General features: G+C 44.1%; 2 protein-coding genes across 5 annotated transcripts in view; one reads left to right on the forward strand and one right to left on the reverse strand.

Annotated features, from left to right (window-relative positions):
• arhgap10 (Rho GTPase activating protein 10) overlaps nucleotides 1-4,554 on the forward strand; it is a 40,971-nt gene extending 36,417 nt beyond the window's left edge. For 2 of the 4 annotated variants that reach the window (XM_078109138.1, XM_078109139.1), the window contains exons 22-23: nucleotides 1,069-1,160; nucleotides 3,118-4,554. In XM_078109138.1, the coding sequence (XP_077965264.1) occupies nucleotides 1,069-1,160; nucleotides 3,118-3,206 (181 nt within the window). In that variant the 3' untranslated portion in view covers nucleotides 3,207-4,554. The remainder of the gene's footprint in view (nucleotides 1-1,068; nucleotides 1,161-3,117) is intronic. The other 2 variants (XM_078109141.1, XM_078109140.1) reach the window with 1 other exon arrangement.
• Nucleotides 4,555-6,090: 1,536 nt separating this feature from the next.
• The window catches only part of nr3c2 (nuclear receptor subfamily 3, group C, member 2), a 55,950-nt gene continuing 48,115 nt past the window's right edge, over nucleotides 6,091-13,925 (reverse strand). Inside the window, exons 8-9 of the mRNA XM_040186775.2 lie at nucleotides 11,170-11,327; nucleotides 6,091-10,690 (exon numbers count right to left, since the gene is read on the reverse strand). Coding sequence (XP_040042709.2) covers nucleotides 10,535-10,690; nucleotides 11,170-11,327 — 314 coding nt within the window. The 3' untranslated portion in view covers nucleotides 6,091-10,534. The remainder of the gene's footprint in view (nucleotides 10,691-11,169; nucleotides 11,328-13,925) is intronic.

Raw genomic sequence — 13,925 nt, forward strand, 5'->3', positions numbered from 1 at the left:
CAAAGGGTCGGCCTTAACGGCAAGCGTCTCCCCTGGTTTTTTTTTTTTTAGTCGAACCTCGACTACACAAAGGGTTATCTGAGAGTCCCGGGTGGACTGTGTATACAGTCTGCCCATTATGCTGATCTATTGCTGTGCTTCCTTGAGACCAAATGATCAATTCGTTTTCAGTGCTTTCAGATGTTTCCGAGGAAAATTGTAAAGAGGTCGGGCCATTCTGTGGGGAATCCATTAATGTTGTTTTTCATAGAAATACAAATCCTCATTTTATTTTTTTATTTTTTTCCAAACGCGGTTCCACAAGAGTGCATTTCTCCAAGTCTGAACATTGTTGTGTTGACAACTCTGTGACCGCAAACTTATTTTTCCGTTTGTATATCCTCGTTTCTCCTCTCTCATCCTACATTGTTGCTGCTCCGCAGAAAGAATATGAAATATTTATCGGGGCATCGTGTGTTGAAGGCACATTTTCTACATGGTAATGTTGCTGGCATTCGAGATAACGGTTTGCAATGGTGGGCACAACAACCCTTCAGTGGAACAGGTTTATTTTTTTAGGTTTTCGCAAGCGCTACTGCATAAACATGCTTTTTTTCACTGGCGTTTTCACAGCGATGAATGTGGCTGCTTTGATGGCGCTCTTTTACATCGCGCCGATTCAAAATGCGGCTTCTGAGCTCACAAATGTGAATTTAAACGCCGAAGCGCCGTAGAGTTAATTTTGTGTTCCACCTCTTGTTTGCTTGCAAACCTACTTCAGAATCCCCTCGACGCTTTTTAATCATCTCGCCACAGTGCGTTGTCCGCCGTGCGGACGCCGGGCCTCGTCCCGTTTGTGCGCAAGGGCTGGTTCTGACTCGCTCGCTGGTCCGTCTAGGCAGAAGATAGGGCAAGACGAGAGTGTGTAGCGGCCTCCATCAGTACCTTTTTGCTCATATTCCAGCCTGGCCCATTTCTGCTGTTTCAGGCTGGTGAAGTGAATGAACGGGAAGACCCCGGGCCCAGATTGAACTGTGCGGTAATCCTCCCCAAAGCTCCGCCAGCTCACTGATTGCCTTCATTTTTCAGTGTCACCAGCAGGAAAGCCAAGGCAGTGTACCCATGTGAGGCTGAGCACGACTCTGAGCTCTCCTTCCAGGTCGGCGCAATATTCAACGGCGGTAAGTGTTATCGCCTACACCAGTCGCTCACTTAGAACCAGCCCTGGCATATTGGATTTGGAAGGAAAAGCCGAAAAACACCCGATCTGATCTTCAATCGAACAGAGATGAGACGAGGAGGATGAGAAGTGGGTCTGGGGGGGGTTGGTAGAGATAGATTTGCTCCTCGGTGTGTCTGGAAGATGCTCGACTGAGCTTTAATCACTCTCAGAGGAAATGAGGATTTGTAGTTCCCTTGTTTTGTTTTTTGCCTTTTTTTGTAAGACAGAAATTCTATAGAAATACTGCATACTGCAGTCTTCACTGGGAAACACGTGGCCACGTCTTTGGTAAAATCCCACAATGCATTGCAGTTTGTTGGCTGTTTTCTTTCTTTCTGCTTGAAAAGGTGCAATCAAATTTTTGTTGTGTTTTTAATGTTTTTAAACCTCTACTGCAAATATATAACCTTTTCCATCAAAGATGCAATGGTCTAAACATCCAAATGTGACGACTGCCACTAACAGATATGGGTTAGAGAAAACCTCACCTTATTATTTCTACCTTTTTTATGAACATTAAAATCATTAGGAAGTGGATTTCTAAACTTGTGTTATCGGATTCCTAATAATAAATGAACGCATTCGGTTACAATGGGCATTTTCTCACTATGAAATTGAGTTTGGAGTTTGACCGTTTTGTGTTACTGAACGATGCGCGTTGGTTTTAGATTTCCGCTGTAAGTATCCAGTCGCTGCAGGGGTTTAAGTTTAGTTGTATTCAATTCCGTCTGTCCGTCAACACTGAGGTTTTAAACAAAGTGTTTTGAGGTGTTGCATAAATGTTACAATGTCCAGCTGTTCTTGACTTAACATCTGTAGTATTTCTTGGACCCTTGACATTTTGCATATTTCGCTGCGCTATTCAGTTATTTAAAAAAAAAAAATTGTCTGAGCTATGTGCATAATTAATGTTGACTAGGTCAAGAGGTGTGAATATTTGAGTAAGCTGCTGTATATACACTCTGTCCAAAGACAAAATCTACATATGTCAATGCTCCCTGACCCTGAAAACCGCAATGAGCACTTTTATTTCCTTAAAGGGTCTTTACTTACTTCTATTTGGTTAGTCAAGTTCACTTTTAATGTTTAGTGAGGCAATGTAGACATGACTTACTCGTGTACAATACTAAGGGGTTAAGTGCTGATGTTTTTATCTGTGCCCATTAGAAATATCACAATGAGAGGAGATCATCCTTCCATCTAAAGGTAGCCTTTGTTTGTCGACGGTTTGGCTGCATTTGTCTTTCCTTGTGGTCGCCTTTTGTGTGGGAGGACACGTCCGTCACTTAGGGATTCAAAGCGGGATTTAAATGCTGCTTTTCCATTTTGGTGGTTGCTGAATCCTTTTCATCTCAAGCGTATGAAAGTTTGGGCTTTTAAGTAATTTTTTCATTTTGAATTAAATTGGCACAGAAGGGCTCTGCCGTTGAACACACTTCTTTGTGTCCCGAGGTCGGCGCAGACAGGTTATTATGAAGGGGGGGAAAAAAGAAATATTGAGTAAGTTGTCTCAATTTGGCCCTAGAAGTTCTCACCGATGGTTTATTTGCAATTGCCGCTTTGCCAGCGCACTCGAAATGCAAAATTGGCTCAGTTTGTAGGCGAATGAAGAATCCTGGGAGGATTTTCAGAAGGCTGAGTGGCTTCCGAGAGCGCCGTTTTGCTCTTTTTAAAGAACGTCAGGACACAAAATGTCCACTCGAAATGTGCAGCCGGCGGCGTTCGCTGTCGGCACGCAGTCACTGTATCCGCCTCAGACCTGCGCTCCGTTCACTCTAATGCATGCACATGCTGCGCACTCACCGGAGGGCTGTGTGCGATGTCCTCTGTCTGTCCCCCTCACCCTCCCTGTGCTGTACCCTCCCCCTCCCCCCCATCCTTCTCCCCCACCGGTGACGCTGTGTCCTCTCCTGCAGTGACCCAGTCGAGGGAGCCCGGCTGGCTGGAGGGCGAGCTGGAGGGAAAGCGGGGCCTCATCCCTGAAAACTACGTGGAGATGCTGTAGCCACATACGGGGGACACTCATGGACCCGCTATCGCATCCCACCTCTGAGACGCAAGTGCCTCAACTCTGACATTCACCAAAGAGTCCAAATATTTATCCAAATCCCTGAGTCCTCTGAAGCAAGGGTCATTCTGTCATTCCCGGTGGATCCCCGGTACACATGCACTGCCAAGTAGACCTCCACGCCGCACGTTTCCCTGTTTGAATTTAGCTCAGACTCCAAACGTCCGGGTCACTGTGTTGCAGCAGAAAAGCTCTCCCTCAGTTATACATGGTATCCATGAGCTCCCAAGTCCCAACGGCATCCAACGGCGATCCTCCCGACTGTGAGGAAGAACGGCAGCGCTCGAGTCACTCTGATGCTCCAGCGGCTTCAGACCTCCTTGACAATGATGCACAGTTTTGTTTTTCAGCTTCTAGAAGGTTGGAGATATTTCACCTACCTTAGTCTTAGCCATCAGTACACCTGGTGTAAATGTGTGTGTGTGTCAATGAATGAGCGGTGTTACTGCTTTCACTTTTAAAATGTTTCACTTTTTTTGGTCATTTTAAGGAATATCTGGATTTCCAAAGTGAGGCACATCACCCGATTTGATTATTTTATTTAATTGGCACATTGATTTTTCATTACTTTTGAATATTAAATACACGGTGTACTGTTTTGTTCTTGGTGCACTTTTACAGAAACACAACAAAACGACTATTTGGCGACCGATGGGCCTCTTGAGTTGAACACTAGTGTCAGACTGAGTCGGCAGAGGTGAAATTAAATACGTAGTAAGGATTTAAACCAAGTGGGAGGGGGGGTTTTCGTGTCAAATGATCGGTTTTCATTGCTTATATTTAACCTCGCTCAGTTTCCTTTTGAGCAGAGAAACGAGACACTCCTACAAAGCTGACAAAACTTTTAGCTTTGTTATTTTTTATCTCCAACAGCGGGAAAGTAAGTGATTAGAAATCCCAAGTTTTATTGTCAGTAGGACCAGACAATGCAGTATTTTAATGTGTCACATCCGTTCAGTGTATATAACCTAAATATTGAAAGAGTTGCGAATGCCATGTATGTTTTACGAGTCCCCGTTTAGTGGCGGACGAGTTCTAATGTGGATTGGTTTTTAGCACGCGGACACGTCCCATTACAATTCATCCCACCGCTGCTCAACGGGACGCTTTAATTCTTCTGAGAGCTTCAGTTCAGCAGCAGATTTACGACGTTCTCAAAGGGCCGTGGCTTCTTTCACTTGCATACCCTCGGGGTATCCTCTTGATCAATGTTAAACAAATAAAGATTGTTTTTTTGTTCTTTACTGAAACCTGTATTCTTACAATAAAATAAATGTGAATGAAATGATTTTATAATTTAAAGGTTTGAATCAAAACAATCTCATCTGAGGCACTGATTTCATCAGAGTAAGAACATTATGGACTTCTCTTCATTCTCAATGTACATGTGGGGATGTGTGATGACCGTGACGTCAGCCTTCCTGTCAATCTCGCCGACGCCGATAGCAAGAAAAAAAAAATGAACTAACACAATGGTCCACCTCCTCATTCATTTACATATCGGCATTACGCAGTTTCATTCTTAGACTGCGTCCCTTTGTAATTGATCATCGAATGGGGTCCGGTCCCAGTGACATAACGATCACGCCTGCGCTAGTTGGAGGTATGAACACACGCCGTCTGTCCACAAGGTCGGAGCGTTGCACCCGCCATGCAGCACCCCCCTGAATCAGGCCGCCTGATTTCGTAATGAATTGAGGCAGAGCTGCTAATGCGGCGGGCCAACCTAACCCCCCCCCCCCAGCCCCGCCCCTCATCATCATCGCCACCATCCACCCCCTGGGGCCAGAATACTGCTGAATCATGGAGACGTCCACTCCGCCTGCCTCTCACTCTGCTTTGGCCTGTCTGTCAGGGAGGGAGCCTCCTCCCCTGCACTGCTTCCTCCTTAGTTAGTGCTCCACTTTTGTTGTAAAGTGAACTTGGTTGGTCCAGGTGTGTGTGTGTGTGTGTGGCAGTCTGAGGTTGTGTTGCTCCCATGACGCAGTGTCCTTCAGCCCCCCCCCCAAGCCCAGTCCGACGCCATGACTCAGCTCAGACCTTTTAACGACGAGCCAAAGACACAATTTAGTGCTTCAAATGGGTTTTGGATTTCCGCGTGGAAGTAACGCGGATCGGATCCGTTCCCGCGTCTTCGCTTGGTTTCGTCAGGCTCGATGTATTATAGGGGTGAAAGCTGAGCGGGAAATTGGGAGGAAAAGTGAATTTCCAACATAAATGTGAGATTGTGGAGGGAGAAAAAGAAAGAAAAAAACAAAAAGCCTGAGCTCAGATTGGGCCACAGAAGCCGCCATGTGCGCGGGCGCAGCCGTGAAATCGGCCTGATCCAATAGATTCTGTTTATCTGGCACGACTACAAGTGAAAGCAATTGGAAATCTGGGGGAGATTTGGAGAAGGCTGTGGATTCAGAGAGAGAGAGAGAGAGAGAGAGAGAGAGAAAAAATAAAAAGTATTACTGTCTGCTCCACAGTCTGGCAAAGCAGGCGTGTTTTCAGATCACCCTTTAACAAGGTTAATGGTGATTTCTTTTCTCCACAAGCCCCGTTTTACTGTAGCAGCCTCGTCCTCGCTTGCTCTATCTGTCATTTTTACTCTCGTTCCGTTCCTCTTTGTTCTCTTCATCTCCGCGAGTGCTGCTGCTTCGCTTCGTCCATGTTTTTCCACCTTAACTCTCATTATCCTCCCCAGACGCCAAATGCAGCTGTTTTGAATTCAACCACATCAAACAGCTTTTCTTTTTTTAGGGCACTTTTCTCTAGCTTCTGTCTTTTGATACAATTTTCATCACACACACACACACACACAAATACATACACACAATCAATTTAACAGTTTTTATTAGAATCTTGCAATAGTTTTGCAAACACAAGTATGGCAATATCTGCATCAAGATATACAGTAGCAACTGGTTTTATTGGTTTATGGTGAAAGATGTCTACTGTATGTTTGCTGGATAGTTGCTGAGAAATATTGTACAAAGCAGTAAAAAGTCATTTTTGGAATTGAAAAACAAAAACATTTGTTTAGATACTAGAAAGAGATGCACTGCCATGGCCGTGGAGATATGGCTTAGTGTCTCTATTCCTCACTGTGACGTGACGTGACTTCACATACAATAATGCGATTGTGTAACAGCAGTTTAACACATTCTGAGTCATTCATGAGTAAAAGGAGTTCAGTTTTCAGGGAGACAACGTTCAAAATCCTGTTGCTATGCCGATAATGTCGTTTTTTTTCTCATTTTTTTCATTTTGTGAGGGCTAGTGATTTTAAAAAAGAAATTACAGTTCATTAATGCATCAATAAGTCATGAATCGTTTGACCTTTTTGGGAAACAACCTTCTTGCTGAGGATTCAATTCGATTATCGTCCACCTGGGCCGGTGACAGTTAGCCTAGCTTAGCATAAAGACCGAGAAACCGGGATACAGCTCTACAGCACCTCTAAAGCGCACTAAGTAACAAAAATGAGTTAAAAATGTAGTTTGTACAAAAACAGGAGCCCACACTTAAAAGTTGTTATTTGATGCAGGATTTTGTGCAGAAACTATTTCTTCGAGCGGAGTGAGTTCCGTCTGCGACAGTCTAGCACGTGAATCGCCATAAAGCTACAGCTGGTCATTTTCACACTCTTTCCTCGAGTTTGACAAACAAGATGCTTGTTAATTGCTGAGTTTTAGGGGCTCTCAGAAAGGGGAAAAGTGCATTTACCAAATATTTTAAAAGCCAAATATTTTGTGTGATGTGTGTACGTTTTAACATTGCCGTTCTTTGGGACAAATTAGTTTCTGTTATGATTAAAACTTGTTTTATATTTGCCAAAATTTGCAATATATTGGCAATTAATAACTAGTCAAATATGAATCGGCACACCTTCAGGTCCAGAGCCTCCACATCATTTCAATTAGTTTTGTTTGTGCATTAAGAACGTTCTTTCCCGTACAACGGTTTAAATAGTCTGTGATTTCTTGACTTTATTGTGGTGCTCATAAACAATACCGCCACGGGGTGGGAAATCATTTTAACAGCAACAACTCAAGGATCCATCACTTGATACATCTCGTTACAAAATAAGAAATACTTTTTGATTATTATTATCTTTTGTTTTAGCCACTTAACCAAAGATGCAAAAAGTAAAAATGCAAAAAATCAAGTAATTTGACTTAATAAGAAGATAATAAATGTACTCTCTCTAACATTCAGGTAGTAAGTTCCATAAGTCTCTCACAATGTATGTTACATTCATTTCTCTGTTTGGCCCTTTCTGGCGCCAGCTCAACTAAGTTCTGATCCAACACACAGACCATGGCGAGTGGGAAACACACATTTTTCCAATATTCCAACAAGATGGTTAAAGTAGAAATGTTTTATACTATACTCAACATAAGGACTTGCTGTATTATTTACAATATATACTGTAAAATTGTAAATCAGGTGAGATAAAAAGGCACAAGTTTCCCTTTTTTAAATACAATGTAAACATCTCATCAAAAAGCATGCATTAACATTTCATTTTACAAAAAGGATATCGTTTTTAGACAAAGTACTTAAATATTGTTTTCCAGCAAAATATAATTCTCTCAAAAATACTTTCCCATTCATCCTATGAACCTTTTTTATTCTTCAAAAAGGGACAAAATAAAATAAAAAAAAGGGTGAGAGAATAGCTTAAGGGTCCTTCACAACTTGTGTACACAAAGCACAACAAATACAGGCTGTAAAATGAGGCCTTCCTCACAAGAGACTGTACGAAACTTATAGTGCGGGAGACGGGGACTGAAACCCTAAATTCATATCCTATGCATATCAAAATAGTGAAAATACAGACCGTCCCTATTTTTTAAATAAAGAGCTGCTAAACAGTTGGTTCATAAAAGCCAGTGAGTCATCTGATAAGAAAAATCACCATGGGAACCACAATATTTTCCACTGGGGATGAATGAAACACCCTCCCCCTGCTTCCTTGACTATAAGCTACCCTCCCTTGGGCCAAAATTTAAAATACATGCCCGCCCCACTGGCCCCTCCAAATAGCTTTCGTACAGTCCTTAACAACAGTTGCGATCGTGCCACGTCCGCCGTTTCGTCCTCCGACCTTCGCACAATCGGCGCAACACAAAAGCGACCTCCTAGTGTAGCGCGGCGTCATCGCCACCGTCAGAGCCGAGGCCACAAATACTTCACGCGAGCACCCGGCACCCCGCCAATGATGTCACGTTGTCCGCCTTTCAGGCGGGGGTGACCATGCAGAAAGTGTTTTCCTGCATCATCACGGTTGCTTATCAAAACAGACAGTTTCCCGCTAGCTGCACTAATGCCTCACGTCACATTGTATCTCCTCTGTGCAAATTGAAAAAATGTCGGAATAGGATACGGCTAATCCTACAACACAAATGCATAATACCCACGCTGAAATAGCCGAGCGGCGACGCGCACATGCTTGGCAGAAAACAAGAAAGAAAAAAAAAAACACACGCTCACAAACTTAGGCCGTCCTCGCTCTGTGCACAAACGTAAATACACACTCACAGGGCCCCAGAAAGACAGATAAATCACACGCCCCCACCACCGCTTCTCCCCCCCCCAGCGGCTCTTATCGCTTTTCAGTAGCATCATACATAGCATAGCGTCGCTTCCACAGACCACCCGGGAGCCAGTGGGGTGTGAGACGGGTTAATTGTCCAGATGACAGAAACCTAAAGTAGCAGTAGCTTGGCCCGGAGATAAGAGTAAGCAATTAAACCAAATCGGGGAAAGGTTGATCATCCAGGTCTTCATCTAGCATTCATCACCGCGTACCTCAAGACCATTTCTGTACAAATAGTGTGAAATAGGATGCGTTAAAGACGTTAATACCTGTACACATTTGCCTGGTTTTTGATACATTAGCTGTTTGCTGAAAGCACTGCAGAGTAATGCTCCATTTTGGATTATATCAACTTTACAGAGTATGTGTGGGGGGTTTTAAACGGCGCGTCCGCACAGTTACTGTACATGTTAAGCTTTGCCCGGCTTTGTAGAAATGAAGCACCTTAATGTAAAATGACTGGCTTGTCAAAAACGAAACCTTTGCAACACACTTTTATAAAAACGCGTCTTATTATTTCTGGGAAGAGTAGATAAGTGTTGGTTCACAAAGGGTTGGTTTTGCTTCATTGTGAGTAAAAACAGACATTTGGACAGCTGCTCTGGAGATAACACAAAACACAATTACTATGTATGCACCTCAGTTAAATCCATTACCAGCCAACACGTTTTTGTGAATGCGTGATGTTTTCCATCCTGCACTTTTGTGTAAAATCGTTCGATCAAAATTGTCATAATTCTACACCTCAATGTCTCAAAATGTGTGACTTTATGACAAAATGTGTGACTTTATGACACGGGAGCTTCTCGTTTAACCTTTTTCTCTTCCAAACCGCTTTAGCTTTGGACTTTTGCATATTAGTTTTGATTGTTTTACTACTTTTTTTTTTTTTCTTTTTTTTTAACTCGGAACGTGAATGTGATGGCTGTTATGAGACGGACTGAAGTTGAAACTCGGACTCGTTAGATTTTAATATAATTGTTTAGCCTACGATGACGCTTGTATAGCCCTTGGAGGATATTTCAAAAAGACCTTTCGCCTGCCCGTCTATAATTTCTGTCTCCTCATAATTGTCCCGTTGTCTTGCAGTACGCTGCTACACTGCCAAGCAAAATCTAAGTGTTGGCATATATTTTTTTTTGTGAAAGACTGCATAAGCCACGTGTATTATTTGCCAAAAGGTTCTTTCTAAAGTAAAACAGGGATTCTGATTTTAGTGAATTCCCCCCGTGTGTGCGTGCGTGTGTGTGTGTGTGTGTGTGTGCACGCAGTGAATGTATATAGCGCATCCTAAGAAATGTATGGCTTAACTCCATAGAAAATACTGTCTTTGGGGCAGGGGGGGGGATACACACGGGGTGGGTACTTCAGGATGCTTTGTCACATGTGTCTCAAGTCCTTCTGGGCGTGTGGCGCTTTGCCCCACACGGCATTCACAGCCCCGACCCGCTCGTGGTGACCTCCGGGTCAAATCCCCGGTTTTTACTTCTGTCACCGCGTCGCTTAACTTTCCCATCCCAGACGAGGACGCCGGCTTAGTGGGCGAGGGGGAGGTGCGGGCCGACTTCTTGGGCCTTTTCTCGCACATTTTTCTCTTTTTCTGACCGTCTTCCCCATTTCTTCCTCTTTTTTTTGTTTTGTTTTTAAAACGCTGCTTCTCACCCGACTGTTAAGGGAGTCACTTCTTGTGGAAGTAGATCGTGTGAGTGAGGCCCGACTCCACCTTTGGTATCTGGTCACTGATGATCTCCACCAACATTTCGGGGAAGTCCACCTTCAGCGCCTGGGACTCCCGAAAGGTGTAGAAACAGAAGTCCAGAAGGTTCCCCACCAGCTAGACATCAGAGACAGACAATTTAATGAGAAACATGCTTCAGATACAGTTTTTGTAAACGTTTCATAACAATGTGAGACTCTGAAGTCGACTACTGAGTGTTCATACGAGTGGGTTGAGACTGACCCTTCACAATAGTTCCTAGTTCACCCCTCTGGATGACACTCTTTTAAAGGTCGCACTTTCAGCACTTAGAAGACTCCCCCTGCACTGTTGTTACGTCACATACAGTTGACCCGGGCATTAGGAAAAGAACAGTGATTTAGTACTCTACTCTGCTCCCCAGTAGCTCGCTAGCTTTTCCAAATGAACCTCCCCTTCAGGAGACCTCTGGGATGCAATAATCTCTATTCTAAACCACACCAACGTTCAACCGCTAAACTCTCCTAATCCACTAGATCCCGCGTCATACCGAGAGGCTGCCACAGTGCCCCAGTGGGCCACTGGCACGGGAGGCCGACGGGGGAAAGGCTACTCACATCGTGCATGGCGTCCAGTAGCTTGGTGAGCTGGAAGAAGCGCTGCCAGGTTTGGCCCGAGTTGTTGGTCGCTTTCCCCACTGAACGCCGGAGCTCCTTAATGTAATTAACCCTCATCTCCTCGAACGCCGCCTGGTTCTTCAGACCTTCTTTGGGAACTGGGAAGACAAAACAAATCCTTATGTCATCAACTGGGATTTGATGAGTGGACTCAGGTTCCAATTGACCCAATATTGGTAATAAAAAAAGGGTTACTAGGCAGATTTAATAGAAAAGTTGTTTTATTTTGTATTGTTGTCTTTATGTCCACATGAAAGGACTACACGTGTAGCTCAGATGTTTTTCATGCATTGTTTTTGATTGATTAATCCGGATGACTGAAATTGGCTGTAGCATTGCGTTGATGATCAGTGGGATTTAAACGACATTTTTAAAACAGGATTGTTCTTGGCAATATTAGCTTTTCAAGCTATCAAACCTGGAAACAAAATGGTAATATAAAAATAGCCTACTAAACGCTCACCGTGTTGGTTTACGTTCCTCAACGTCAAAAGCTCTGATTTGATTTGATTTGATTTGATTTTCATACAGAAAGGAGTGAAAACCAAACGACGTCTGATTATGTGGACCAATAAACCAAAACGTATGGTGCACACAATCCCCACTACTATCATCACTGTCTGCAGTTAACGGTCCCAGCCACGCACAGGCGCCAATATGTTCCTTTAATGTGTAGCAGTGTAGCAACGGCTCATTAGAGGTGCTCAGTAAATCACGGTCGGACTCCCACGCGGTAGCCTTTCATTCTGGGGACACTTTCCCTGCGTTGCCTATTTAGCAACTCATTAAGACCACTTTCACCACTTCAAGAACTAATTAGTTCATGTGTAGCTGCCGATTCATGAAAGACATCCGATGGACTGAAAGGCTTTGATTAAAAGTTATCTCATTGACACCGGTTTTCTCAGCCACTACCTCATTCATCAAGAAGTTTCATCGAAGGCCGCAGCTGTTAAAACGACTCAAACCTCCATCCACGTCCCCGTGATTCGGACGGTGGCGTCGGTGCATTTGAAGTTAAAAAAAAAAAGGTAGCGCGGTGGGAGGATGTTTAGACGCACGGAAATCTCTGCAACATCTTTCACTCTCCCCTTCGCAGGAGAACAAAGTCACAGACGTGGACGCGTGCCAAAGCTTCCTCGATGACATTCAGCCGCTGGCTACCAGATTAAAAGACACCTCGCCTCCCAGAGAGCACACCTCGGATCCGTCTGAGGGAATGCCCTCCGTTGTCCTTCAGCCAGATATGACGGCGGGCCCACGACGTCACGTGACTGTCAACCGCCGTTCATACCAAAGCAGCCGCATCTAACAAAACCACTTCTGTTTGTTGACCCATGAGCAGTGGGGCGATAAACAGACAAGGTTGTGAACGTCTCATACATTTTCACCAGAGTTTTGGAAACTCTGAAAAAGAAACCTCCCTTTAAATAAAACTAAATAAGTGTTCTATTTTTGGTACCAGTAGCAACACTGACAACAAGCAGTAGGTAAGCGATGAGCAGGTCGTTGTAGGTCAATAAATCCGTATAAGTAAATGTATATTTGTATTTAATATTTTAAAATCTGATCATTTTGCACTTAAGTTCCTAATATGAGGTTTTCTTTTATTACAATTTTGTTTATATTTATCATATAATATATATATTTATGGAATAACCAGACTACTAACCTACTACATCTTTATATATATATATATAACATTATCAACATATAAAATTAACAATGTTGGGATTGAAGATTTGCAGCCCTTAGCGCATGACTTACACGCGGTCCACCAAAGCACCTACGACTGCGTGATGAGTGTGAGCTGACACCCAGGGCCGCCTTTTGTTTACCTCCCGCTGACCCACATACGCCCTGTTTACAAACTGACCCACCATTAAGGGGCGTTGGCATGACCGACCGCAAAAATAGGGCACCTGCACCTCCGTCGCTGGCGTCGACCGGACGTCCGGTGAGGGTGCAGCGCTGCCAAAAGCTGGTTTTTATTAACGCACGTAAAGCGTGAGGAGGCAAACACGACGCATTGATCCTGGGAGGCGCCATTAGCCGCGTCGATGCTGGGTTGCTTGTGCCGAACGGACAGGGTTTAGATCTCTGGTTTAGATTCAATACTGAGAATTCTGCCATGAGCGCCGAGCCTGAAAGCAGCGGCTAAAAGAAACAATCACCTAAGTGAGTAACGACCGGTGGGATTGAAAGTAAAGTAATTACAGTACTTCCGCAAACAATCCGACTGTAAATGACGTGACGTGCAGCTCGGTTAACACACTGTACACGTGCCCCCGCCTGCAATGAGTGTGTTTGGTGAGAGGAAGGCTGGGGATAATGGAGCGGATCTTTTCTGCGTATAGGTGAGCCGCTCCTGTACCAGATCCAAACCGGGTCATGAGACACCACAGGCTCAATGAAACCTTAGCCAAGGTCAGAGAGGAATAGCAGCTCTCTCTCTCCTGCCTCCCTCGCTCTCTCTCTCTGTCTTTCTATGTATTTCTATGTTTTTTTTTTTTTTTTTCAAAGTAGCCCAAAGGCGTGCGTACACACACACACACACACACACACACACACACACACACACACACACACACACACACACACACACACACACACACTCAGTGACTCTCTTGCACTTGCTCAGCTGACAAGTTCTGACAACTCTTCGGCAAACATTTAGGCCGCTCCTGGGGTCAAAG

The sequence above is a fragment of the Gasterosteus aculeatus genome, chromosome 9, assembly GCF_964276395.1.
Source record: "Gasterosteus aculeatus chromosome 9, fGasAcu3.hap1.1, whole genome shotgun sequence".
NCBI lineage: Eukaryota > Metazoa > Chordata > Actinopteri > Perciformes > Gasterosteidae > Gasterosteus > Gasterosteus aculeatus.